The following is a 26,027-nucleotide window of genomic DNA, read 5'->3' as shown; positions in this document are numbered from 1 at the left end:
GTGATTGACATATGCCATTATGCTAGTTTCAGGTGTACGGTGTTTGTGTATGTTGTAAAAGGATCACCACAGTAAGTGTAGTTAACATCCTCCACCACACATAGTTACAAAATTTTCTTTCTTGTGATGAGAACTTTAATGATCTGTGTTTGTGCTTTTAATAGATCAAGTGCCCTTTCAAAAAAGTCACACCAACTCATGCATGTATTTTCCCCAGAGATGTATGTGTCTGTTTATCCACGTTGTAACCAAATTTGTATTACCAAATGCTCTGATTTTCATCAAACTGGGGGAAAATATGAATACAAGTAAAAATCAGCTTTCACAGAAAATATAAATATAAATGGCTTATAAAACATGTTAAAAGATGCTCAACCCTACTTACTTTTTTTTTTTGCATAGCTTTCATGATGAATGAGGAAGAACATCTTTTACCATGTTTATAAGGCAATTATAAATCTAGACCAGTGCTCCCCCCAGCTTGCTTTTAGGCCATTTGCATGTTGGTGCCTTTTTTTTTTGTGGCTGAGACTTTAGGGTTTGTTTGGAGAAGCCATACCACTCTGAAATTATTAAGCTTTTCTTGCATGTTTTTTTCTAGTATTTCTACAGTACTTTAGAATTTTCACCTTTTTTTTTTTTTTTTTTTTTTTTTTTAGAATTTTCACCTTTAATAAACTGGGATTCAATTTTCCCAATACCACTTATTGATCTGTCCATCTCTTCCCTGCTGATTTGCAATGGTACCTTTATCATACACTGGTGTTCCATTTATCTAACACACACTTGCTATGAGAACGTAAAGTCACAGATGAATGTGTGACACCATCTTCCTAGAGATTTTTTTTTTTTACTTTTTATTTATTTATGATAGTCACACAGAGAGAGAGAGAGAGGCAGAGACACAGGCAGAGAGAGAAACAGGCTCCATGCACCGGGAGCCCGACATGGGATTCGATCCCGGGTCTCCAGGATCGCGCCCTGGGCCAAAGGCAGGCGCCAAACCGCTGCGCCACCCAGGGATCCCTTCCTAGAGATTTTATTGTGGGGAAGCCCAGGAATCTTGAGGCACAATGCCATGGTGAGGGAAAAGAAGTACCGAAAAGGAATATATTCCAAAACTAGAGCTCTCAGGGGGGAGCACTCCTGGCCCTCTATCTGAAGGGCACAGGGCTGGTGGCAGGGCCTGAGAGGGTTAGAGCTTGGGGTAGTGGCTCAAGGGGAAATTTACAACTTTACAAACTGAGGTCACTAAACCAGATAGAATGAAAACAAATGGGTTTTTAGCATTCAATTCTGGGCATTTTTTAAAGGAATAACAAAATAAGTGTAAGGAAAGCAAAAGGAAGGAAATTATGTAGCTGAGAGAAGAGGTTCAAAATGCCAGGACAGGAATGGTTTTTGAAAAGAAAAAAATTAAAAACTGGTAAACAACAGTGCAGAAAACAGGGTAAAGCACACTCATGGCAAGATGCTATCCTAAGATGCTAACAAATAATTTTTGTCTATTTCATCTGTTCTAGCCTGAGAAAAGTAAATTAGTCCACAATTTCTATTGTATTTTTTAAAGTTTTTATTGAAATTCCAGTTTGTTCATATACTGTGTAATATTAGTGTCAGGTTACAATATCGTGATTCAATGCTCCACTGCATCACTGGGTGCCCATCATAGCAACTGCCCTCCTTCATCCCCATCACCTATTTCCCACATCCCTCCACGCACCTCCCCTCTGGTAGCCAGCAGTTAGTTTTTTGTAGTTAAGGGCCCGTTTCTTGGTTTGTCTTTCTCTCTCTCTTTTGTTCTTCCTTTGCTCATTTGTTTTGTTTCTTAAATTCCATAATTGAGTGAAATCATATGGTATTTGTCGTTCTCTGACATATTTTGCTTAGCATAATACTCTAGCTCCAGCCATGTCATTGCAAATGGCAGGATTTCATTCTTTCTTATGCCTGAGTAATATTCCATTGTACATATATACCCATCTCCTTTATCCATGCATCAGTTGGTGGACATTTGGACTGTTTCCATAAATTGGCTATTATAGACAATGCTGCTATACACATTGAGGTGTATGTATCCCTTTGAATTAGTGTCTTTGTATTCTTTGGGTAAATACCCAGTAGTGTGATTGCTGGATCATACGGTAGGTCTATTTTTCACTTTTTGAGGAAACTCCATGCTGTTTTCCAAAGTGACTGCACCAGTTTACATTCCCACTAACAGTATAGGAGGGATTCTCCATGTCCTCATCACACCTGTTATTTCTTGTTTTGTTGATTCTAGCCATTCTTACGGGTGTAAGGTGATATTGTGGTTTGGATTTGCATTTCTCTGATGATGAGTGATGTTGAGCATCTTTTCATGTGTCTGTTGACCATCTTATATGTCTTATTTGGAAAAATGTCTATTCATGTCTTCTGCCCATTTTTAAATTAGATTGTTTGTTTTTTGCATGTTGAGTCATATAAACTCTTTATATATTTTGGGTACTAACACTTTATTGGATATGTCATTTGCAAATACCTTCTCCCATTGCGTTTTAATTTTGTTGTTTCCTTTGCTGTACAGAAGCTTTTTATTTTGATATAGTCCCAATAGTTAATTTATTTTTTAAGGTTTTATATTTATATTTATATTTATATCTCTTACCCAATGTGAGACTTGAACTTAGAACCCCAAGATTAAGAGTCCTATGCTCCACTGACTGAGCCAGCAAGGCACCCCCAGTTTGTCTTTGCTTTTATTTCTTTTGCCTCAGGAGACATATTTAGAAAGAATTTGCTATGGCTGATGTCAAAGAAGCTATTGTATGTGTTCTTTTCTAGTTTCATTTTGCATGGAGCTCTCCAGTTTTCCCAGCACCATTTGTTGAAGAGATTGTCTTTTTCCCATTGGATATTCTTTCCTGCTTTTTCAAAGATTAATTGATCATATAATTATGTTCATTTCTGGGTTTTCTATTCTGTTTCATTGATCTCCGTGTGTGTTCTTGTGCCAGTACCGTATTGCTTTGATCACCACAGCTTTGTAATATAGCTTGAAGTCCAGAATTGTGATGCCTCTAGCTTTTCTTTTCTTTTTCAAGGTTGCTTTGGCTATTCTTTTGTGGTTCCATACACATTTTAGGACTGTTTGCTCTAGCTCTGTGAAAAATGCTGTTGGTATTTTGATAAGGATTGCAATAAATATGTAGATTGCTTTGGGTAGTATAGGCATTTTAACAATATTTGTTCTTCCAATCTATGAGCATGGGATATCATTCTAGTTCTTTGTGTCATTCTTGATTTCATTCATCACTGTTTTGTAGTTTTTAGAGTACAGGTCTTTCACCTCTTTGGTTAGGTTTATTCCTAGGTAACTTATCATTTTTAATACAATTGTAAATGGGATTGATTCCTTAATTTCTGTTTCTGCTGCTTCATTATTGGTGTATAGAAATGCATTAGACTTCTGTACCTTGATTTTGTGTCCTACAACTTTACTGAATCCATTTGTCAGTTCTAGCAGTTTTTTTGTGGAGTCGTTCAGGTTTTCTATATGTAGTATCATGTCATCTGCAAATAGTGAAAGTTTGACTTCTTCCTTGATGATTTGGATGCCTTTTATTTCTGTTATCTAATTGCTGTGTTTAGGACTTCCAGATGTTGAATGAAAATGATGAGAGTAGTGATGCCTGGGTGGCTCAATGGTTGAGTGTCTGCCTTTGGCTCAGGTCATGATCCTGGGGTCCTGGGATAGAGCCCTGCATCCAGCTCCCTACGGGAGCCTGCTTCTCCCTCTGACTGTGTCTCTGCCTCTCTCTTTGTGTCTCTCATGAATAAATAAATAAAATCTTTATTAAAAAATGGTGAGAGTAGACATCCCTGCCTTGTTCCTTACCATAGAGGAAAAGCTCTCAGTTTTCCTCCGTAAAGGATGATATTAACTATATTTCATATATGGCTTTTATTGAGGTATGTTCCCTCTAAACCTACTTTGTTGAGGGTTTTTTTTTTTTAAATGGATGTTGTACTTTGTCAAATGCTTTTTCTGAATCTACTGAAATGATCATGTGGTTTTTACCCTTTCTCTTATTGATGTGATGTATCATATTGATTGATTTGCAAATATTGAACTACCCTGGCAACCCAGGAATAAATCCCACTTGATAGTGGTAAATGATTCTTTTAATGTATTGTGGGATTCATTTTGCTGGTATTTTGTTGAAGATTTTTATACCTATATTTGTGAGAAATATTGGCCTGTAGTTCTCTTTTTTGTGGTGTCTTTATTTGGTTTGAGTATCAGGGTAATGCTGGCCTCATAGAATGAATTTGGAAGATTTCCTTCTTCTTGTATTTTTTGGAACAGTTTGAAAAGAATAGATATTAACTCTTCCTTAAATGTTTGGTAGGATTCGCCTGCGAAGCCATCTGGTCCTGGATTTCTGTTTGTTGGGAGTTTTTTGATTACTGATTAAATTTCTTTGCCAGTTACAGATCTGTTCAAATTTTCTATTTCTTCCTGTTTCATTTTTGGTAATTTATATGTTCCTAGGAATTTATCTATTTCTTCTAGGTTGTCCAGTTTGTTGGCATAAGGCTTTCATAATATTCTTTTGTAATTGTTTGATGTCTGTGGTACTGGTTGTTATTTCTTTTCTCTCATTTGTGATTTTATTTGTTTGGGATCTTTCTTTTTTCTTTTTGATACTGGCTACAGGTTTATCAATTTTATTATTTTTTTCAAAGAAGTAGTTCCTGGTTTCATTGTTCTGTTCTATTATTTTTTAGTTTCTATATCATGTATTTGTGCTCTAAACTTTATTATTTCCTTCCTTCTGCTGGTTTTAGGCTTTGTTTGTTGTTCTTTTTCTAGCTCCTTTAGGTGTAAGGTTACATCATTTATTTGAGATTTTTCTTGCTTCCTGAGGTGGGCCTGTATTGCTATAAACTTCCTCCTTGAACTGCTTCTGCTATATCTCAGAGATTTTTAATCATTGTGTTTTCATTTTCATTTGTTTCCATATATTTTTTAATTTCTTCTTTTATTTCCTTGTTGACATGTTCATTGTTTAGTAGCATGTTCTTTAACCTTCATATATTTGAGGTCTTTCCAGATTTTTTATTGTGATTGGCTTCTAGTTTCATAGTGTTGTGGTCAGAAAAGGTGCATAGTATGACTTTAATATTCTTGAATCTGTTGAGGCCTATTTTGTGGCCTAATAGATGATCTGTTTTGGAGAATGTTCCATGTACACTTGAAAATAATGTGAATTCTGCCATTTTAGGATGGAATGTTCTGAATGTATCTGTTACATCCATCTGGTCCAGTGTGTCCTTCAAAGCCACTGTTTCCTTGTTGATTTTGTTTAGATGATCTGTCCATTGATGTAAGTGGGGTGTCAAAGACCCCACTATTATTGTATTATTATCAATTAGTTCCTTTATGTTTGTTATTAATTGTTTTATGTATTTGGGTGCTTCCATGTTAGGCGCATACATATTTACAATTGTTATATCCTCTTTATTGTTATATAGTGTCCTTCTTTGTCTCTCTCTCTTTTTAAAAAGATTTTATTTATTTATTCATGACAAAGAGAGAGAGACAGAGACACAGGCAGAGGGAGAAGCAGGCTCCATGCAGGGCCTGCTCCATCCTGGGTCTCCAGGATCATACCCCGGGCTGAAGGCAGCGGTAAACCGCTGGGCCACCTGGGCTGCCCTCCTTCTTTGTCTCTTGTTACATTCTTTGTTTTAAAGTCTGGTTTGTCCATATATTGGTACTCTAGCTTTCTTCTGACATCTGTTTGCATGATAGATGTTTCTCCATCCCCTCACTTTCAATTTGCTGGTATCTTTCAGTTCTCAAATGAGTCTCTTGTAGGCAGCATACACCTGGATCTTTTTTTTTTTCAATCCAGTCTGTCATCTTATTTTTTTTTTTTTTTAATTGGAGGGTTTAGTTCAGTTACATTCAAAGTAATTATTGGTAGATCTTTTATTTGTTGCCATTTTGTTCCTTGTTTTGTGGTTGTTTCTGGAGATTTTCTCTGATCCTCTTTTGTCTTTCTTTCATGGTTTGCTAATTAGTGATATATTTGGATTTCTTTGTCTTTATTCTTTGCATGTTTATTAGTGTTTTTTTATTAGTGTTTTTTGATACATGGTTATATGGTTTATATATAACCTCTTCTGCATGTAGCAGTCTATATTAAGTTGATGGTCACTTAAGTTTGAACTCATACCCATTTTACATATGTATGATTATATTTATATTCTTTTTTGGTATGAGTTCCTTGACTGGGATTTTTTTTACAGAAATATTCATTTTTACTGCTTTTGTGTTTCCTGCCTTTATACTGTCACTTTTGGTGTTTCCACTCAAAGAGTCCTTTATAATATTTCTTGCCAGGCTGGTTTTGTGGTCATGAACTCCTTTAGTTTTTGTTTGTCTGAGCAATTCCCTTATCTCTTCTCTTATTCTGAATGATAGCTTTACTGCATAGTGTATTCGTAGCTGCATATTTTTCCCTTTAGGACTTTGAATATATCATGCCACTCCCTTCCAGCTGGCACAGTTTCTGTTGAAAGTATCCCCAGCTAGACTTACGGATTTTCCCTTGTAAGTTAATGACTACTTTTGTCTTGCTGCTTTTAGGATTTTTTTTATTACTATAGTTTGCCAATTTATTTATAATATGTCTTGGCCTTGGCCTGTTTTTGTTGATTTTGATGGGAGTTTTCTGTGCCTCCTGCATCTGGATGTCTGTTTCCTTCACTAGATTAGGGAAGTTTTTACTATTTTTTCTTCAAATAACTTTTCTGCCCCTTGTTCTCTTTTTCTGGCACCCCTACAATACGCATGTTATTACATTTGTTGGAGTCACTGAGTTCCCTAAGTCTATTCTCATTTTGCATAATTCTCCTTTCTCTCTTTTTTCAGCTTCATTGCTTTGCATTGCTTTGTCTTCTAGGTCATTAATTCGTTTCTCTGCTTCTTCCAGCCTGCTGTTCATTGCATCAAGCATGTTTCTAATCTCATTTATTGCACTCTTTGTCCCTGATTGATTCTTTTTTAACTCTTTTATCTCTGTGGTAAGGGTCTCACTGATGTCTTCCATTCTTTTCTCAAGTCCGGTGAGCATCCTTATGATTGTTGCTTTAAATTCTTCATCAGGCATGTTACTTATATGCCTGATGTGAACCTATGTTTCAATTAGATCTCTGGCTGTGGCCTTATCTTGTTCTTTCATTTGGGATAAATTCCTTTGTCATCTCACTCTATTGTATTTTTTTTTCTTTCTTTTTTCTTTCTTTCTTTCTTTCTTTCTTTCTTTCTTTCTTTCTTTCTTTTCTTTCTTTCTTTCTTCTTTCTTTCTTCTTTCTTTCTTTTTTTTAGAAGATTTTATTTCTTTATTCATGAGAGACACAGAGAGAAAGAGAGGCAGAGACACAGGCAGAGGGAGGAGCAGGCTCCACGCAGGGAGCCTGACATGGGACTCAATCCCGGGTCTCCAGGATCATGCCCTGGGCTGAAGGCGGCGCTAAACCGCTGAGCCACCAAGGCTGCCCATGTTCTATTATATTTCTAATATACATATATACACAGACATATACATTTTAACTTTTTTTTAGATGGGGGAGGGAGAGGGAGAGAGAGAGGGAGAGAGAAAATCTTAAGCAGGCTCCATGCCCAGTGCAGAGCCCAAGGCGGGGCTCAGTCTCACAACACTGAGCTCATGATCTGAGCTAAATCAAGAGTCAGACACTTAACTGACTGAGCCACCCAGGTGCCCTATAGACCTGTACTTTCAAAAATGGCATTTTCTGGGGCACCTAGGTGGCTCAGTTGGTTAAGCATCTGCTTTTAGCTTGGGTCATGGACCTGGGTCCTGGGATCAAGCCCCATGTCTGGCTCCCTGCTCAACAGGGAGCCTGCTTCTCCCTCTCCCTCTGCCACTCCCCCTGGTTGGACTCTCTCTCTTTCTCATAAATAAATAAATAAATAAATAAATAAATAAATAAATAAAATCTTTTAAAAATAAAATGAAATGACATTTCCCCTCCATTCACTATTTCCCCTCCCATTCTAATTCTGTTCCCCTGCCACTCTCAACCTCTAGCACCCACTTTTATGCATTTAACTATATGTCCTTCATTAGGTATGTATCATGTCTGAATTGTGTCTCCACCAAAGTTCCTATGTTGAAGTTCTAATCCCTAGAACCTCAGAATGAAATAGCATTTGGAGATGAAGCCTTTAAAGATATAATTAAGTTAAAATGAGGTCTTTAGGATTGGCCCAAATCCTGTATGACTGGTGTGCTCATAAGAAGAAGACATTTAGACACAGGCATGTACGTACACAAAGAAAAGACCATGTGAGATTCAGGGAGAAGATGGCTATCTACAAGCTAAGGGGAGAGGCCTTGGTAGGAACCAACCCTGCTGACACTTTGATCTTGGACTTCTAGCTCCAGAAATGTGAGGAAATAAATGTCTGCTGTCTAAGCTATTGGACTTAGTTATGGCAGCCTAGTAAACTAAGACATCCAGTGTTGGTGTATGCATGTGTTTGTTTTTTAATTTACATATATCATCTTAGATATAGACTCAAATCTGTTTCTTTTTTCCCCCTTAGTGCATTTTCTAAAAATGTTTTCTTTTTGCTTATCATATTTTCTACAGTGCATGTGTATGTTGATTTTTTTATTGTGACAAAATATATTTAACATAAAATTTACCATCTTAGCCATTTTTAAATGTACAGTTCTGTGTTGTTAAGTGTAGTCACATTCCTGTGATGTATGCCTCTCCAGAAATTTTTCATTTTCACAAACTGAAACTCTACATCCATTTTTTTAAAAGACTTTTTAAAAAAAATTAATTTATTTATTTATGATAGGCACACAGTGAGAGAGACAGGCAGAGACACAGGCAGAGGGAGAAGCAGGCTCCATGCACTGGGAGCCCGATGTGGGATTCGATCCCAGGTCTCCAGGATCGCGCCCTGGGCCAAAGGCAGGCGCTAAACCGCTGCGCCACCCAGGGATCCCTACATCAATTTTTAAAAAGATTTTATTTATTTATTCACAAGAGACACACAGAGAGAGGCAGAGACATAGACAGAGGGAGAAACAGGCTCCTGGCTAGGAGCCCGATGCGGGACTCAATCCCAAGACCTCAGGATCATGACCTGAGCCAAAGGCAGAGACACTCAACCACTGAGCCTTCCAGGTGCCCCGAAGCTCATTATCCATTTTTTTCCTCTACATCCATTAAACAAAAATTCCCTGTTCTTCCCTTCCTCCGGCCCCTGGCAACCACCATTCAGTTTTCTGTCTCTGACTTTGACTACTGTAGGCACCTCATCTAGGTCGAATTATATAATATTGTCCTTTTTTTTCTGGTTTATTTCACTTAGTGTAATGTCTTCCAGGTTCATCCATGTTGTGGTATGTATCAGAATTTCCTTTTTTTTTGGTGGGGGGGAGAGCCAGGGGTGGGGGTGGAGGGAAAGAGAAAAGAGAGATAGAGAGAGAGAGAGAGAGAACCTTAAGCAGGCCCCATACCCAGCATGGATCCTGACATAGGGCTTGATCTCACAACCCTAAGATTAAGACCTAAGCTGAAATCAAGAGCTGGGATGCTTAACTGACTGAGCCACCCAGGTGCCGTGCATTTCCTTCCTTTTTAAGGCTGAATAATAGTCTATTGTATGTATATGGCACATTTTTTTTTAATCCATTCATCCAGTGATGGACGTATGGGTTGTTCTCACCTTTCGGCTTTTCTAAATAATGCTGCTGTGAACATGGGTATGTAAGTAAATCTTTGAAGCCCTGCTTTCAGTTCTTTTGGGTGTATATCCAGAGGTAGAATTGCTGGATCATATGGTAATTCTATGTTTAATTTTTTGAGGAACCTCCATACTCCTCTCCACAGTGGCTACACCATTTACATACCCACCAGCAATGCACAAAGACTCCAATTTCTCTACATTCTCATCAATTTTGTTATTTCTGTTTTTGTTTTTATGTAATAGTAATCTTAATGAGTCTGAATTCAGATCTCAATTGATCCCTTTTGATTCATATTTTGTCCTATAATGTTCTATTTTTGAATTCTAATCCTGCTTTATTTGACATACCATTATTATCTTCATTCAGTTCCTTTGTGGACTGTAATTTTTAGCACTATACAATCCCATTTAAAAAGACCCCTGAGTTTATGCATTTTGTGTTAAGTTTAACTTTGTTGGGGCCCCTGGGTGGCTCAGTGGTTGAACATCTGCCTTTGGCTCAGGTCGTGATCCTGGGGTCCTGGGATTGAGTCCTGCATTAGAGTCCTGCTGCCACGGGGCGAGAGCAGGGAGACACACCCGGGAGGGTTCAAGGCACTGCTGGATTGTACTTGCATGACGTGAGTTCTGTCATCCCACCAACAGCTGAAACCAGCAACTCTGTCACCCTTATAATCAGCTGCAGAGCCTTTTAGCAGTTTCCCCTGGAGCTGCAGGAGATGAGAGTCTCCTTAAAAACTGCCATACAGCTCCCCATGGCTTTTCCATATCCCGAAGCTGGCTGTGAGCTACTCAGAGCCTATCATCTTCTTTTCTGCAAGGTTTCCCTTATTGTTCATAAAAGCTGGCCTATTCCACATTTCTCACAATTATCATTGCCCCCAGAGCAATCAGACACTGTAGACATTCCATCTCCCAGCTGAATTTCACCTCCCACCTGCACCTCACCCCATTTAACCACAGATGAAAACCTCAGTAATTGCAATACCTCTTCATGACAAGGGTTACCACCACCCACTTTCCATAGCAAGTGTCCTGACTGCCATTGGACCACATAGGTAATTCAATTTCACAATCCTACCCTGAGAGTCTTCTTTTAAGGGCCACCCTTGGGACCAACTCTTGTAGGGGGCAAGTGTGGCAGTGTAGCTGTGAGGTGAGGCATGGAGGATGGTTTTTGTGTGAAGTCAGTTGGAACCCAAGCAGGGTTGATCACTGCAGAGAGGCTAGGACAGGACAGGTCAAGGGCCCCGGAGGCATGTGAAGACCAGAGGCTCTGATGTGGCATTAAGAGATGTCTGATACAAAGGCATGTCATAGATTTTCTTTCCCAACAAGGCTTGTCCTATTTGCATTTATTGATGTAATGTGATGGATAGGTTTAGTTCTCTTCTGGCATCTTATTTTATATTATGCTTTCTCCCTTCACTGCTTCCTTTGTTTTGCATCTTTTGCTCTGTGGTGTGTATGTGTATTTTCTTCAGGTGATTTCACTGCATTTGTGGCAATTTGGCACTCTCTTTCTTCCGGAACCAGCAGACTTTGTCAAGACAAGATGTGTCAGATATGCTAAGATGTGATGTGATGCATAAAACCTGAGACGACACACTCAGGCACTTCTGGTGTGTTTTGCTATTGCCTATTTCTGCTCTACAGAAAGCCTGATACATTCACTTTTGCCCAATGCCCACCAAAAAAGGAAACAATGTGGTAGGTTTATAATTACATGTGTAGCTTTAGCGAGAACATTCCTGAGAGAATTTCAATTTGGCTAGGGTTAATAAGAACCAATCCTCCGCTTACAGTGTTACCTGTCTGGTGAGCGGACGAATTTTCTACACAGCAGTTCCTGATTCCTTATGTTCTACAATTTGTTTCTTCTCCTCTCCCCACGAAGTCTCAGTGTCAGGCCCTGCAGCATGCATTTCTACTGTGATATGACCCCTTGCCCTACACCTCTGTGCCCTCAGCTAGGTGAGTTAGCAAAAGGCCTGGTAGGGCATCTTACCCCAGGACAGCTTGCAAAAACTGAACGATAGGTGGGAAAGACTACAGACCCTGCAAACCTATCCACAATACCCAAACTAAACATATCTCGTGTTAACTGTTCTCTCATTCATGTCCATTCCAATACCATTAGACATGAGGAAAATTCAGGCAAAAAAAAAAAAAAAGATAGGTCTTAACTATAACTTAACAAAAGATTGGTCTTAACTGCACCAAAAACTGCCCCACCTGTGAAAATTTTATAAAAGCATATGCCCATATGAACACATTATTAGGGATCCTCAACCCTTTCCTTAAGAGGGGCTGTGGAAGTGAGGAACCCAAAGTGTTGGTTATCTCCATGTTATAATTTAAGATAGAAACATCAGTAACATACATATAGGTATAAGAAAGTCCAACAAAGTTCTGGTCTCTTCCCCATGATGACTGGTACTCTTTAGGAGATAAATCTCAAAACCTTTAAAAAAATGTTTTCTTGGTTTTTTTAGCTTCCTGTCTTGCCGGTGCCTGGTCTACCAGTTGTGCTGATGGGGTGAAGTCACAGAGCCCAGGAAGCAAGAGATTCTCTTCTCAAGAAAGGATTTACAGCAGTGCTGTCCCATAGAAATTCCCGTAGTGATGGAAGTGTCCTTGTCTGTTATCCAAAATGGTAGCCACTAGCCACATATTGCTAGTTATTAAGCTCTTGAAATGTGGCTAGTGAGACTGAAGAACTGAATTTTACTTAGATTTAATGAATTAAAACTAAAATTAAAACAGCCACATGTGGCTAGTGGCTGCCATATAAGGCAGTGGAGATTTGAAACCATTGGAATGGGAAGTCAACACAAAAGGGAAGAAGGGGGACCGGCCACTCCAGCCACATGGCCGCAACCAACCTGGGGCTTTTTGTTTATTTTTCAAATCATTTTATTGAGGCATAATTGACATACAAATAATTGTACATATTTATTGTATACAACTTAATGAGTCTGGAGATAATTACACACCCAAAAAACCATCACCACGATCTATGCCATAAACATATCTATTGCCTCCAAAAGCTTACTACTATTATTATTTTACATGTGCAATAAGAACACTTAACCTAAGATTTACCCTCTTGGTAAATTTTTAAGTATATATATCAATATTATCTATAGGCACTACACCGTACGGTAGATCTCTAGGTCTTTTTTTTTTTTTTTTTTTTTTAAGATCTCTAGGTCTTAATTCATCGTGTATACCTGAAACTTTGCACCCCTTTGACTTCTACCTCCCCATTTCCCCCTCCCCCAGCCCCTGACAACCACCATTCTATTTTCTGCTTCCACGAGTCTATTTTAGATTCCCCATGTAAATGAGATCATGCAGTATTCGTCTTCCCGTGTCTTGTTTCTTTCTCTTCCAGGTTCATCCTTATTGTTGCAAATGGCAGGACTTCCTTCCTTTTTTTTAAAGGCTGAATAATATTCCATTGTATGTATATACTACATTTTCCCCCCAGCTACCCATTGATGAACATTTAGATTGCTTCTATGTCTTGGCTATTATGAACAATGCTGCAAGGAACATGGGAGGGCAGGCATCCCTTTGAGATCCTGATTTCAGTTCCTTTGGGATGTATATTCAGAAGTCTGATTGCTGGATAATATGGTAGTTCTATTTTTAATTTCTTGCGAAAGTTCCATACCTGATTTTCCACAGTGGCTGCACCAGTCTACATTCCCACCAACAGTGTATCAATAGTCCCCTTTCTCTATATCCTTGCCAATACTTTCCTTTCATCTTTTTGATACTAGCCATCCTAACAGGTGTGAGGTGATACCTCATTGTGGTTTGGGTTTGCATTTCTCTGCTGATTAGTGATGTTAAGCAGCTTTTCATGTACCTGTTGGCCATTTGTAGGTCTTTATTTTTTTTTAAGATTGTGTTTATTTATTCATGAGAGACACAGAGAGAGAGGCAAAGACACAGGCAGAGAGAGAAGCAGGCTCCCTGCAGGGAGCCCAATGCAGGACTCCATCCCAGGACCTAGGCAGACGCTCAATCACTGAGTCACCCAGGTGCCCCCCATGTATGTCTTCTTTGGAGAAATATCTATTCAGTTCCTTTACCCATTTTTTGATCAGGTTATTAGGTTTTTTTGCTATTAAGTTGTAGGAGTTCCCTTAATCAGTCAGGGCGAGTTTTGAAAAGAGAAAGCCCAAAGATGATTCTGCTCAGAAGGGCTTCCCACTAGGGCTCTTGTCCTTCTCTCTCAGACTTTCTGGAACAGTCAGGTTGGCCAGACTGAGGGGGGAGGGAAGGGCTAATCCACTTGACACAAAGCCTATGACCCATGAAAATGTTTTAATTTCTTTAAAATTAGAAGAAAAAAAAGAATTTTTAGGCTGAAGAAAATGTTTTCATATATAATATTAATACATTCATTTTTATGTCAACCCACCCATAAAATATAATTAAAAATATTTTTTTAATCAAGGAAGGAGCCTTGAAAACAAAAGTGCCTAGGACCCACCAAAGTTTTAATGTGTGTGTGTGTGTGGGCGGGGGGGGGGGGGGGGGTAGTGTGCTGCTTTACCACTGACAGCTCATCTTCCGCTCCCAGGTATCTAAATGGCCAACTCCCCTTTTGAATGCTCCCCCCAGAGGCCACAGATGAATTCCATGAATGAATGGGTTCAAGGGTTCCTTCTCAAACGGCAGAACCAAGGCTCCCCAAGTTCCCAGGATCAAAATAAGGTCCTGAACCTAGGCTTGAAAAGTGCCTCTCTACATTGTTACATACATGGGCAAAAGGCAGTAGGGAGCTGGGGAGGGGCTCAAGAACTGTGTGGGACGGCAGAGAGGGGAAATGTTATGTTCTAGAGTGAATTTATGAATCTTTACCACCGGAGCACCTGGGGGGCTTAGTGGTTGAGCATCTGCCTTTGGCTCAGGTTGTGATCCCGGGGTTTTGGGATCAAATCCCGCATCCGGCTGTCTGCAGGGAGCCTGCTTCTCCCTCTGCTTATGGCTCTGCCTCTCTGTGTGTCTCTCAATAAATAAAATCTTAAAAAAAAAAAAAAAAAGAATCTTTATTACCCCTCTGATACTGACCCCCTAGAGGGGAAGCATGGGCTCCGAGAGGTTGAGAAACTTGCTCACGCTCACACAGCTGGGATTCAACCTTAATGTGTCCTTGCTCTGACGCCCAAGCCTCGACACGGATCCCAGGAACCCCTTCCACAGCCGCAGCATAATGGGCGGCTTCAGTGCTGAGCATCCCGCCATCCCAGAGGGCTGTTCCCTTTTCTTCATTCCTGCTCCCTCCAGAGCCGATCCTATTAGGATCTCTCGGCCTCAATTTCCCCTTTATGCGTGTGTTGGGGCGGGGGTCTCCGTCCAGTACCAAGAAAGAGGAGGACGCGGCTCCCCGCACTCCCCAACGCCGAGCCCCCAGCCGCGGGTCTTCCGGGAGGCCCACCTCCCCCGCGCGCGCCGTCCCGCCGCAGGAATGGGGCTCGGCCCCTTTAAATCCCGCCGGGCCGGGCCGGGCCGGGCCAGGCCGGGGCCGCGCCCTTCCTGGATCCGCCGCTGGGAAGCCGGTGCGCCCCTCCCCGCCGCCGTCCCCCGCGCTGCCCCCGCGCCCAGCCCGAGGCCCCGCGCGCGTCATGAGCCGCATCTACCACGACTGCGCCCTCCGGAACAAGGCGGTGCGGAGCGCGCGGCTCCCGGGGGCCTGGGACCCCGCCGCCCACCAGGGGTAGGCCCGCCGCCCTCTGCGCCCGCCTCCCCGACCCCGCGGGGCGCGCAGCCGGGCTCCGGGCTCCGGGCTCCGGGCGGGAAGGCGGGAAGGCGGGACCCTGCGGCTGGAGCGCGCCCCCTAGGACACAGATCGGCGCGAGACTCCCCCTGGCCCCAGGGCCCTCCCGACGCCTCAACGGAGCGCAGAGGCTCCGGCCTTTGTCGGTCCCCGCCCCCCGGCCGCGACTCTGAGCTCCTGCCGCTTGCCTCGCCGCCGGGTCCGCAGGCCCTGGCACAGGCCGCCGCTCTTCCCGCCCCGGAAGGGAGGACGCCGTGCGGGAGCCGGACGCGGGGAACCAGCGCGGGGCGGCGGCCTGGCGTGGCCGCGGGAGGGCTCGGGGCGCGGGGGGGGCGCGGGGGGGAACAAATGGGTCATTCCATTTGCAGGTACGGACACTGACGTATTCGGAGGTGAGGCGGTGGGTAGGGCAGGTGAAGTAGGAGTTTCCATTTTGGTCCCCATCCCTTCGATCGAGTCCCCACCCCTCTCCATTTCCGTGGCTCTACAAAGGGAAGCCCCAGGTTCTGCTTTTAAAATGCAAACTAGAAGCGGGAAGCGCTGATCTAGTTCCTCTGTGAGAGGGACCCGGCGATCTTGGGCTAGTCCTAAAACTTAGGAGTTTGGGTTTACCCACATCTAAGTGGATATGAATGAGAAGAGGAATAGAAAGTGCTTTTTAACAGGTGAAAAAGGAGGATACTTTATAGCAGCTCAGACCCCTCCCTCAAATTTAAATACAAAAATAAAATCCTTTATATTGAGTAAGCATTTAATAGTTTACAAACACCTTCGCTTACATGGTCTCATGCTGTCATAATCACAGAAGCAGAATGAAATGGCTGTTACTCTGAGGCTCTACTTACAGTAACCCCTTGCAGGAGGGGCCACAGCTTGGTCTTATAGCCCCAGGGGGAACCCCCTACCCTCTGTGCAGAGCCCCAGCCTTTGGGGCCTTGGGAGGAATGGAGGCCCCCATTCCTTTGTGCTTCCCCTTCCACAAAGAAAAGCATTGCTCAGTACCAGGCCTGCTCAGGGTCCAGGCCTGTAGGAGACACTTCTGTCCTCAGTATAGACTTTGGCTTGGGACGTTGAACTTGTAGTTGTAGTTCTTCTCTGAGGTCTGACGGAACCAGTGAATCCCTTCTTTCTCTCTCATCCCCAGGGGAGAAGGCGTCCTGCTGGAGGGAGAACTGGTAGATGTGTCTCGGCACAGCATCTTGGATGCCCATGACAAAAAGGTGAGAGGCTTCCTTGGGGACTCCCACAGGGCACTGGCTTCAGGGTCCTCACCCACCAAGGCATCTCCCTGTGCTTGGCTCTGCCGGTGCCCAGACTTGGGCAACTCACTCCTGGAGGGGTTTGTGGACAGGTAGGGGATGGGTTGAGAGACAGCAGGCCAAAGGGGCCCCTGGGTGGAAAGGGGTCAACTGAGATGGTGCTGGGCTGAGAACAGATGGCAAGGCCTGGGATCTTGCTGACAAGACAGACCAGCCCTAACCCCAAAGGCAGGTTTGGGGCCGGGATTGGGAGGGTTGAGAGTAGGAAGGGGTGAGGTGATTGGTTCACTGGCTGAGGTGTTGGGTGCTACAAGGCTGGAAGGTACTCCAAAGAGGTCCTGTCACTTCTGTTTAGAGTGCTGGGAGCCTTGCTGGGTGGGCAGGATGAGTGGCTCTTTATTCTGGGAGGGCTGAGTGAGGGGGCAGATTCCTGGCTTCTGGTCTGGTGGTTCCCACTGCCCTAGGGCCTGATGGATAAGATCAGAGTGGGGTTAGCAGCATGTGGGGGGTGGGGGTGGGGGAGATCAGCAGTGATCTTCCCCTTTCTGGGTATGCCATCTGTTCTTGGGAGGTTGCATGTCCTTGGAATTCTTTTGGAATTGCATTATTTTAAATGTTCTGGTGAATTTGAGAAGGAGCCTTGAAGTTCCCCATTTGCAAAGTGGTGAATCTCTTGGCATGGGCTCGCTGGTTTTTGAACACCACTGTGTGTGGTTGGACACTTTGGAATGTTGGATTTTTATACAGCAGGTCAGTACTGTGGATCTGGAGCTCCTTTTTTTTTTTTTTTTAAACAGATTTTATTTATTTATTCATGAGAGACGCAGAGACATAGGCAGAGGGAGGAGCAGGCTCCCTGCCAGGAGCCCGATGTGGGTCTCAATCCCAGGACCCCAGGATCACGGCCTGAGCCAAAGGCAGACACTCAACCACTAAGCCACCCAGGAGCCCCAGACCTGGAGCTCCTTGTGCAGACAGGCAGGGACACTGGGGCAGGATGCAAGTTGCTGTGTGGGGGGCCTTTGTCCAGCCTACTTGGGAAGTCTATCTGGGGGCTTCAGTTCCCACATGGGTGCCTTCTCATGCCCTTGGGGTCATGCCCTCTATCACCATCTTGGGTGTACACAGACACCTGCTGTTCTTGCTGGTGTCGCTCTCCAGAGCACTAGTTCTGAATTTCCACCCCCTTTCATATAGCGCCTGTCTACTGTGCTGACCACCTTACCTGTAAAGCTGAGCTCACCTCAGTGTCCCGGAGGCAAGCTAGAGGCCTGGTGCTACTCAGAGCCTGTTGCTGTCCTACAGCCCCAGGGAGAGCCTCTGCTCCCTCACCCCTTCCTTAGTATGCAAGTCAGCAGGGTGGACACAGCAATGCAGACACCAACCCCCCCCCCCCCCCCCCCCCCCCCCCCCCCCCCCCCCCCCGCCTGCAAAGCCTGTAGTAGTAGCTCCAGCCTAATGTAGAGTAGTTGGCCTACCTCAGTTGCCCTCAGGGCAGAGCATTCTCTTAGCCCTGCCCAAACTTGCTTTCTCTGAGTTCTCCCTTCCTAATGATAAGGCAGTAGACCTTCCAGCCAGCAGTTGGCCACAGGCCTACAGACTTCCACTGTCTCTTCCTCCTCTCCCCTCTCCCCCAGGCCGGCAATGCCTGGTCCTATTGGCCTCCTACCTGGACCATCCCTTCCCCTGTCCTGCCCTTCCTCTTTCCACTGGCCTCAGATAGGCCTCAGGAACTTGGCCTGTCCTCATCACACCTCGCACCTGCCCCTCCTGCTTTCTGGCTGCTCCTAACGCTCATTCTTGCCCTGCTGCCAACTTGTTTCCTGAAAGACATCTCTGAGGATCTCACTGCTGCTCAAAAACCTTTTGAGATTCCTTCTTGTCTACCAGATAAAGTCTAAACTCCAAATACCAATTTAAGGCCCATCTCAAACTGATCCTACTTGCATTGCCAGCCTGGGCACCCATGATGGCTCTGAGCACCCTCTAGTTGTGGCTCAGACACGTATGCAGGACCTTGAATTTATTTCTTACCTGTCCCAGGCTTCTAATAGTCTCCCTACACCCTATATCTTGCAGTTGTGGGTTTCTTCCCCCTTCGAGACCTTGCCTTTTATGTTTCTCCTATGAAGTGGATTCCTCTTCTTCAATCTTTGGGAGCATGTCATCCACCTACTTGGATTAGAGTAGCTGGCAAACAGCATTGACAGCACACTCCGTGTTTTACACTGGGCTTGCTCCTCTATCATCTCAGTGGACCTTTACAACATTCCTGAACATAGGATAACGTGCTATATTATCCCCTTGCCACAGGAGAAACTGAGGCTAGGAAGGATTTTTGTTTCAGGTCCCACCTATGTTGGAAGGGCACAGTCGTGGCCCTTACAATGCCCTTTCCAGGACACTTTGGCTTCTTTCACTCCTGTGTCACAGTATTTGGGGTTCTTGGTGCTTGGGTTATGGTTTTCTGTGTCTGGCTGGGTGGAGACTTTGGAGTCAGACCCAGAGTCGGCCATCTCACAGCTGTCTACATGGTTTATTAGGTGTGGCAGGTGCTGTACTAAGCACATGATTGGATTAACCCATAAATATTGATTGGAAGGGGGGCATCTGCCCAGCTTGAATATCTTTTGGAGCTGAGGTGGGATTCGGGGTGGAGGGAGAGATTGGAGATGGTTTGCAGTGGAGCCCTGTGGGGAGTGCGTGTGTTGGAGGGAACGGGGAGTGAAAAAGCCTCCTCTCTCTCTCTCTCTCTCTCTCTCTCTCTCTGGCCCCAGGAGCGCTACTATGTGCTGTACATCAGGCCCAATCGCATCCATCGCCGGAAGTTTGACCCCAAGGGAAATGAAATCGAGCCCAACTTCAGCGCCACCAGGAAGGTGAACACGGGCTTCCTCATGTCATCCTACAGTAGGTATCTTCCATCCTTCCTCCCTTAGGGCCCCCCTGTGGCCTTTCTGTGTCTCTGGGTTCTCTGGGCCCCTTGGAGTGTCTTCTCAGTGTGGGTGGCCTTGAAGTGTGTGTCTGGCCTGAGGGCCCCTGGCTGGACTCTTTCCTGCCCACCATTCACTCAGGATCCCCAGTGCCCCACCTCAATCCCAAGGGCCTAACTGGCCTTCCAACTCCTGCCGATTCCCTCAGTCTGGCAGAGTCATCCAAGTACCTGGCTCTGGGGGCTCACCACCTTTGTGCAGAGCCCAGGCCAGGCCCCTGGCAGCCTCCATTCTCTGGCCCAAATTCCCTTGAGATTCTGAGGCCCTTTGTGACCTCATCCATCTTTCCAATTGTGGCTCTACAAGGACCTGTTTGATGTCTGCCCCGTGGAAGGAGGTTTCGAGGTTGAAGGAGAATCCATCCATCATCCTGTCCGTATTTCAGTTGTCTGTTCGTTCTCTGAATATTTAGATTTTTTTTTCATGAGAGACATAGATAGAGAGGCAGAGACATAGGCAGAGGGAGAAGCAGGCTTCCTGCAGGGAGCCCAATGTGGGACTTGATCCCAGGACCCCAGGATCCTGACCTGAGCCAAAGGCAGACGTTCAACCACTGAGCCACCCAGGTACCCCCATTCTCTGAATATTTAATGAGCATCTGCCCTGTGCCAGGTCCTGAGCCACATGCCAAGGGTCCAGGGATGAACAACACTTAGACCTGCACTCGAGATGTCCTCAGTCTGGTAGAGGAGATGGACAGGCCGAGGACTGGAGCTGACTGAGAAGGGGCTCTGGGCCCAGGCAGGATGGTCAAGGGCTGCCCTGGAGAAGGGAACACTGTTATAGGATGCTGAAAGGAAAGTAGGAATCAGCAGGGTACTAGAGCTTGGAAGGGTGTTTCAGGAGGGGGTTGTGTGCCAAGGCATGCTGGGTGCTGGGGGCTCATGATGCAGGTGAGGAGAAGCCCTTAGGGAGGCAGGGGCCAGGTGGAGAAGGGCTCCAGAGTCGTGAGTAGTTCTAAGTAGGCAAGTAACATGAATAGAATAGTTTTTAAAAACAAGGGAGACCAGCAGGCCTGTTGGGAGCTGCGATGGCCAGAATAAGGGCCTGTCAGTTAGGATGGAGAGACTGGACAGCCTCAAGACAGAGGAGGGACAGTGGCCTTGGAGTTTGGCGATGGGGAGAATGAGGAGGAATCAGGGATGACCTTGGGGTTTGGGCTTGGGTGCAGGTGTTGGGGGAAGAGTTCTGCGTGGGATGTGTGGTCACACTTCTAGGCAAAGGTCAATGTCCCCTGAGGTCTTGGAAATACAGTTCTAGAACCCAGGAAGTAGGCTGGGCTGGCAGCACATGTTGAGGAGTCATGACACATTGCTAGTACTAAAACTGTAAAAATGGATGGAGTAGCCTAGGAGGCTGTTTTCGGGAAGACCAATGATGGGAGAATAGGGAAGAAGCCCATAAGGAGCAGAAGGGACCCCTGCAGGGGGCTGAGGGAGATGGGGAGCCTATGTGTCTCTGAGGCCCAGTGAAGGTGGCACGGGGAGATATGTAGGAGGAGGTAGCAAAAGGATCAGGTGCTGCCCGAGACCCAGTAAAGTGAAGACTGCAGAGGATCCAGCAGCCTCCCAGTGAAGGGCTCCCAGTGACTCTGATTGGGGGTGATGGGCGTCTGCAGTACTCGGTATCAGAGCCAGGATTCAGGAGGGCATGAAGGAAAGATCCAGTGTAGAGAAGAAGAGCCAGGTCCGTGAGGAGGGGGAGGGTGTTAGATCAGGAGCCCAGATGGAGGAGCTGGCTCTAGGCAGGAAGGGGACATGTGGTCCTTTGAGACAAACAGAAGGGAAGGAGAGGAGGTTTCATATGCCTATGGGTAAATTGACAGGTAGATGCTGGCCAGGGACTAGTAGCCCCACCTCTGGCTTCTGTTATCTTGGGAAGTGGCGGTGAGGTGGTTCATCCGAGGGACATTGAGCAGGGTGGGGAATGAGGAGTAGGGCAATTTGAAAGCCCTTGGTGGGAGTGAGGTATCTGGGGAACCCCAGAAGCATCCCTGAAAGAGCTTGGGAATTTTGAATGGAATCCTGATTGGAACAGGGTGTGGGCTCCATGGGTTTGATGTCTCCAGCAGAGCCCTGCCCCAGTCTCTTGGCATGGAGAGGGCACCTGCAGGACAGCCTCGGGTTGCTGAGCTGGGCTGGCTGTGCACACCTTTGTGAGATCTCAAGGCCTTGTGAGTCCTCCTGGCCCCGTGAAGCCTCACTTCTCAGTCTAGGACACTGGTCTCCCCCTCCCCAAGTCTCCAACCTGGGATCTGCAGATTTGGGACATTTTGGGGCAGGCAGATGAGGCTCTTGGAATCCTCCCTGAGCCTTGAGCTTTCCCAGGGCTGGGATGAGCAGTCCAATGGAGGGTATGGGGAGCGCCACATTTCGCTGCTCATTCCAGCAGACCCTAGCCCAGCAAGGAGACCCTAGAGCCTGGAGAGAACCCTGTCTAGTCACTGGAGACTCAACAGGGCGGCAGAAATTTATGGAGGGTTTGAATCCTGCCTCTTCCACTGACTAGCTGTATGACCTGGGGCGACTCACTTCAGCTCTCTAAGCCTTTGTTTTCTCTTGTGTAAAAAAAGGAGTAATTACAACATTTATACTCGTTGAGGGTTTACCACGTGCCAGACACTGTGCTAAGTGCTTTATGTTTGTCATTTCATTGACACCTCACGTCAGCCCTATCAGGTAGGTACCATTTTCACTTCTACTTGTCAGGCACAGAGAGAGGTTAAGTCACTTGCCCAAGCTCACGTGGCTCGCATGCAGATTTGCACCAGGCAGCCTGGTTCCAGAGCACATGCCCATTACCCCTCTGCCTGGAGTTCCTCGGTGAGTACTGGCACCATGGGGATGCAGAGCCCTACCTTTAGGTGGTTATGACTGTGTAAAACACTCAGGCCTCACCTGGTCTCCTAAAAGACCCTCTCTATGTGCTTGCTATTACAGCAGTAATGACCTCCTTCTTTTTTCTTGTCTTTTTTTTTTTTTTTTAAAGATTTTTATTTATTCATGAGAAACAGAGAGAGAGAGGCAGAGACATAGGCAGAGAGAGAAGTAGGCACCCCTCAGGAAGCCTGATGTAAGACTTGATTCCAGGACCCGGGATCACCACCTAAGCCAAAGCAGATGCTCAACTACTGAACCACCCAGGTACCCCAGCAGTAATGACCTTGTGCTGTGTGCCTGCAGAGGTGGAAGCTATGGGAGACACCGACAGACTCACACCTGACATGCTGAAGGCACTGGTACAAAAGCCAGAGCTGCTTGCACTGACAGAGAGCCTTACCCCTGACCAGACAGTGGCGTTCTGGATACCTGAGTCAGAGATGGAGGCGATGGAGCTTGAGCTGGGGACTGGAGTACGGCTGAAAACTCGAGGCGATGGCCCCTTCTTGGGTGAGCAGTACTGGCCTCACATGGCCTCATGTCCCCATGGCCTGTAGAGGCTCCTCTACCCCTCCTGCTTAGAACTCAGGTGAGCGCACCAAGTCTGCTCATTCCTGCGATTTATTCCTAAGTCTCTGGACAAGTGCCCTGGGGCCAGCAGCCTAGACACTCTGAATCCTGGGGTGCCGCCCAATCCCGTGGGTTCTGTGGGTGAAGTCTCCAATCTAGGGCCTTGAGGGTCACACTCAGGGCCTCCTTGAGGGCACCCAGGCCTGAGAGAATAGTGGTATAACCCAGGCCTTGGAGACCCCAGCAGAGCAGGCCAGCCCCCACTACGTTTCCAAAATAGGGAGATGGGCCATTCAACTTCTTTCTTTCTTTCAGAGTCATTAGCCAAACTTGACGCTGGAACAGTAACCAAATGTAATTTTGCTGGTGATGGAAAGACAGGGGCATCCTGGACAGACAGCATCATGGCCCAGAAGTCTTCGGAGGGAGCCATGGCAGAGACCCGAGAGCAGGGAGACGGGGCAGAGGATGAGGAGTGGGTAGGTCAGGGGAGTTGACTGTGGAACTGGCGTCAGTATAGCTTATCTCTTGACAGGAGTTCTGGATGTATGGCCTGAGATTGGGTGTAGGACAGGGACACAGCACCATAAATTTTATGCTCCCAGCTTTAGTGGAATTCCATGGAATTCCCGAGGGTGTGTTAGCTTCAGGAAAATTCTTTTCAGGGAATGAAGGGTGGCAACCTGAGACCTTTCTTTTTAGTGGGTCAGAACTGTGCCAATCTTCAAGAAAGTCCCAAAGGTTGATAAAAGCAAGATATGGAAAGAATGGACTATGGAGGGGAAACCAATGAAACCTGATGCCATTAAATCTCTAAACATTTTCACTTCAAGTGAATACATTAGACATGTTGTGGCAGCTGAGCTGAATGAGCATTTTTTTTCCTCCTTCATTCTGGGCTTCCTGCCCAAAGTGGCTGGAAAAATGGCTGGCTTGGTCCTTACTAGGGTTTTTTTGTTGTTGTTTTGTTTTGTTTTTTGCCAAAGATCAGCCCCCTACTTGATCTCCAGTCTATCCACAGTTGATATGTTTTTCTGAAGTGTATTTCACCTGAAGATTTGAGTTGATGTGAAAAGGCCCCTAATTGAACATTTAAAACAATGTCACAGAAAAATGGGCTATTTATCTAGGTGATGCAGATGATGACATTCACCAGAGAAGGCAGGGCAGGAAGTGTCTAGATTCCCATTTGTCTTAATAAAGTGAGTCTCAGAATGAAAAATAATTGGAGCTGCCAGGCCAGCTCCCTGAGCCAGCTCTAACGAGGGGAAGCCAAGGAAGGTGGCTGAGGGTGCCACTGGTACCACTCAATTGAACCCTTGTTTATCTGATGATTTATAGGAGACTTCTATGAAATGTACTCTGTTAACGCCTCTTTACTTAACCCTAGGACGACTGAAGTGAGTGGGAGTGAAGTGCCTCTGGTCCCACCAGCACTGCTGAGAGTCTCTTCCATCCACATCTACTCTAGAGCTCAAGGGAGCAGTCTGCCAAACCTTACCTGGTTCTTCCTACAGCTGCAATGGAATAACCTTTGAATAAGTGCTGCTAAAATCAAACCTAAGACCATGACATGAGCAGTAGTGCCATGCTTTGGCTCATGGAGGGGCCCTCCCTTGGTGTGAGTCTAGATCTAGACATTTCCATGGTGGCCCTTGCCCTGAATAACAGCCTTGTTTCTAGAGGTAGGAAGTGGATGAGTCCTCCAGGTCCCCACCTCTCAGACTCTACAAGGCCACATTTTGATAACAGCTTTGTTGTTATTTTTTTGTACTTTGAGAATATTTTATGAGCGAGTAAATCTCCAAAAAAGGATTCTCTGCATTGACTGGGTTCTGTTAGGTGCAAACAGTCTTCAAGCCGAGCAGTGATCCTATGAGAAGGAAGCCATGACTTTTTGATCATGAACACTGCCTTGGTAGCTAGTGTGCCCACACAGATCTGTGACCAGATGTGGAGTTGAAATCCACATGTCCTAAGAATGGGCAGAGACTTGGTGGCATGGATCCTGCTGGCCTCAGGGACAAGAGAAGAAGGTGGTAAATGAAAAAGTATTGAGTCCCCCAGTGTATCAAACACAGCACTAGGTGCTTTCCATAATAATAATTCTAGCCACTGACTGTTGAGTAATTCCTGGTGCTAGCACACGTATCTCCCACTTTTCAAAAGTTTACATTATGACACTTGGCTTTTAGGAAAGAACTACCTTAGTACTTGTTTTTTCTAACCAAAAGAAATCTGCAGTGGGTTTTCATTTTTATGAAAGAAGGGAAAAAATGAAAATAGCATTCAGCATTTGTTTTGCAGGGAGCCGTTATAGAGTCTGTATGCACCCCAAGTAGTGAGAATGTCTCCACCAGTCACCGTCCTAGGGAACTATACTCAAGCATCAAGCCTCCATAGCTTTGAACTGTGTCTGAGCATCTGTGCTTTATCTCAATTGATTTTGTGCATGCATTAGCAAGAGCTGCCCTAAGGTTTCAGAAAAGCCTAAGAATGCTCAAAAAATTTTCCCTGTAAGTTAATGGTGATTGCTTCTCCACTGTTTCTCATTTCAGTTTACAAAAAGTTTCATAGGAATGCTGTACTTTTTTGGATAGTGGGGGAACCCATATTTGCCAAGTGCTTGCAATAGCCTACTTTAACTGTCACTTTTAACCCATGAGGTACATGTGATTCTTTTTCTTTTCTTTTTTTTTTTTTTCATATGATTCTGAAGCTTAGAGTCTCTATCCATAGTATATGGAG

General features: G+C 45.0%; 1 protein-coding gene and 2 long non-coding RNA genes across 5 annotated transcripts; 2 read left to right on the top strand and 1 right to left on the bottom strand.

The window, feature by feature from the left end:
* Positions 1-15,353: 15,353 nt before the first annotated feature.
* ARPIN (actin related protein 2/3 complex inhibitor) lies at positions 15,354-25,094 on the top strand. Of its 3 annotated transcripts, none has more exons than XM_077872251.1 (6): positions 15,354-15,518; positions 16,723-16,798; positions 19,615-19,747; positions 23,013-23,219; positions 23,595-23,758; positions 24,670-25,094. In XM_077872251.1, exons 1-6 carry the CDS (start codon positions 15,427-15,429, stop codon positions 24,676-24,678), a joined length of 681 nt encoding a protein of 226 aa, XP_077728377.1. In that variant the 5' UTR covers positions 15,354-15,426; the 3' UTR covers positions 24,679-25,094. The 3 variants fall into 3 exon arrangements, with proteins under 3 accessions (XP_077728377.1, XP_077728378.1, XP_077728381.1); XM_077872252.1 differs by lacking the exon at positions 15,354-15,518 and adding an exon at positions 15,908-15,946; XM_077872255.1 differs by lacking the exon at positions 15,354-15,518 and adding an exon at positions 15,916-15,970.
* LOC144297992 (uncharacterized) lies at positions 16,312-20,067 on the bottom strand. Its single transcript, XR_013364999.1, has 2 exons — positions 19,929-20,067; positions 16,312-16,735 (listed from the first exon to the last, which is right to left on the bottom strand). It is a non-coding gene; the product is annotated as an uncharacterized LOC144297992 (long non-coding RNA).
* LOC144297995 (uncharacterized) lies at positions 19,754-23,006 on the top strand. The gene is made up of 3 exons (XR_013365001.1): positions 19,754-20,396; positions 22,539-22,652; positions 22,819-23,006. It is a non-coding gene; the product is annotated as an uncharacterized LOC144297995 (long non-coding RNA).
* Positions 25,095-26,027: the final 933 nt, after the last annotated feature.

This window comes from Canis aureus, chromosome 2 (assembly GCF_053574225.1).
Source record: "Canis aureus isolate CA01 chromosome 2, VMU_Caureus_v.1.0, whole genome shotgun sequence".
NCBI lineage: Eukaryota > Metazoa > Chordata > Mammalia > Carnivora > Canidae > Canis > Canis aureus.
This window is presented reverse-complemented; position numbering and strand designations above follow the sequence as displayed.

What these genes read in the sequence shown, in the direction of transcription:
- ARPIN (XM_077872251.1), top strand. Translation starts at nt 15,427, where the DNA reads ATGAGCCGCATCTACCACGACTGCGCCCTCCGGAACAAGGCGGTGCGG. An exon ending in GACCCCGCCGCCCACCAGGG is followed by an intron (nt 15,519 to 16,722) that starts GTAGGCCCGCCG and finishes TCTCATCCCCAG; the next exon opens with GGGAGAAGGCGTCCTGCTGG. An exon ending in TGGATGCCCATGACAAAAAG is followed by an intron (nt 16,799 to 19,614) that starts GTGAGAGGCTTC and finishes CTCTGGCCCCAG; the next exon opens with GAGCGCTACTATGTGCTGTA.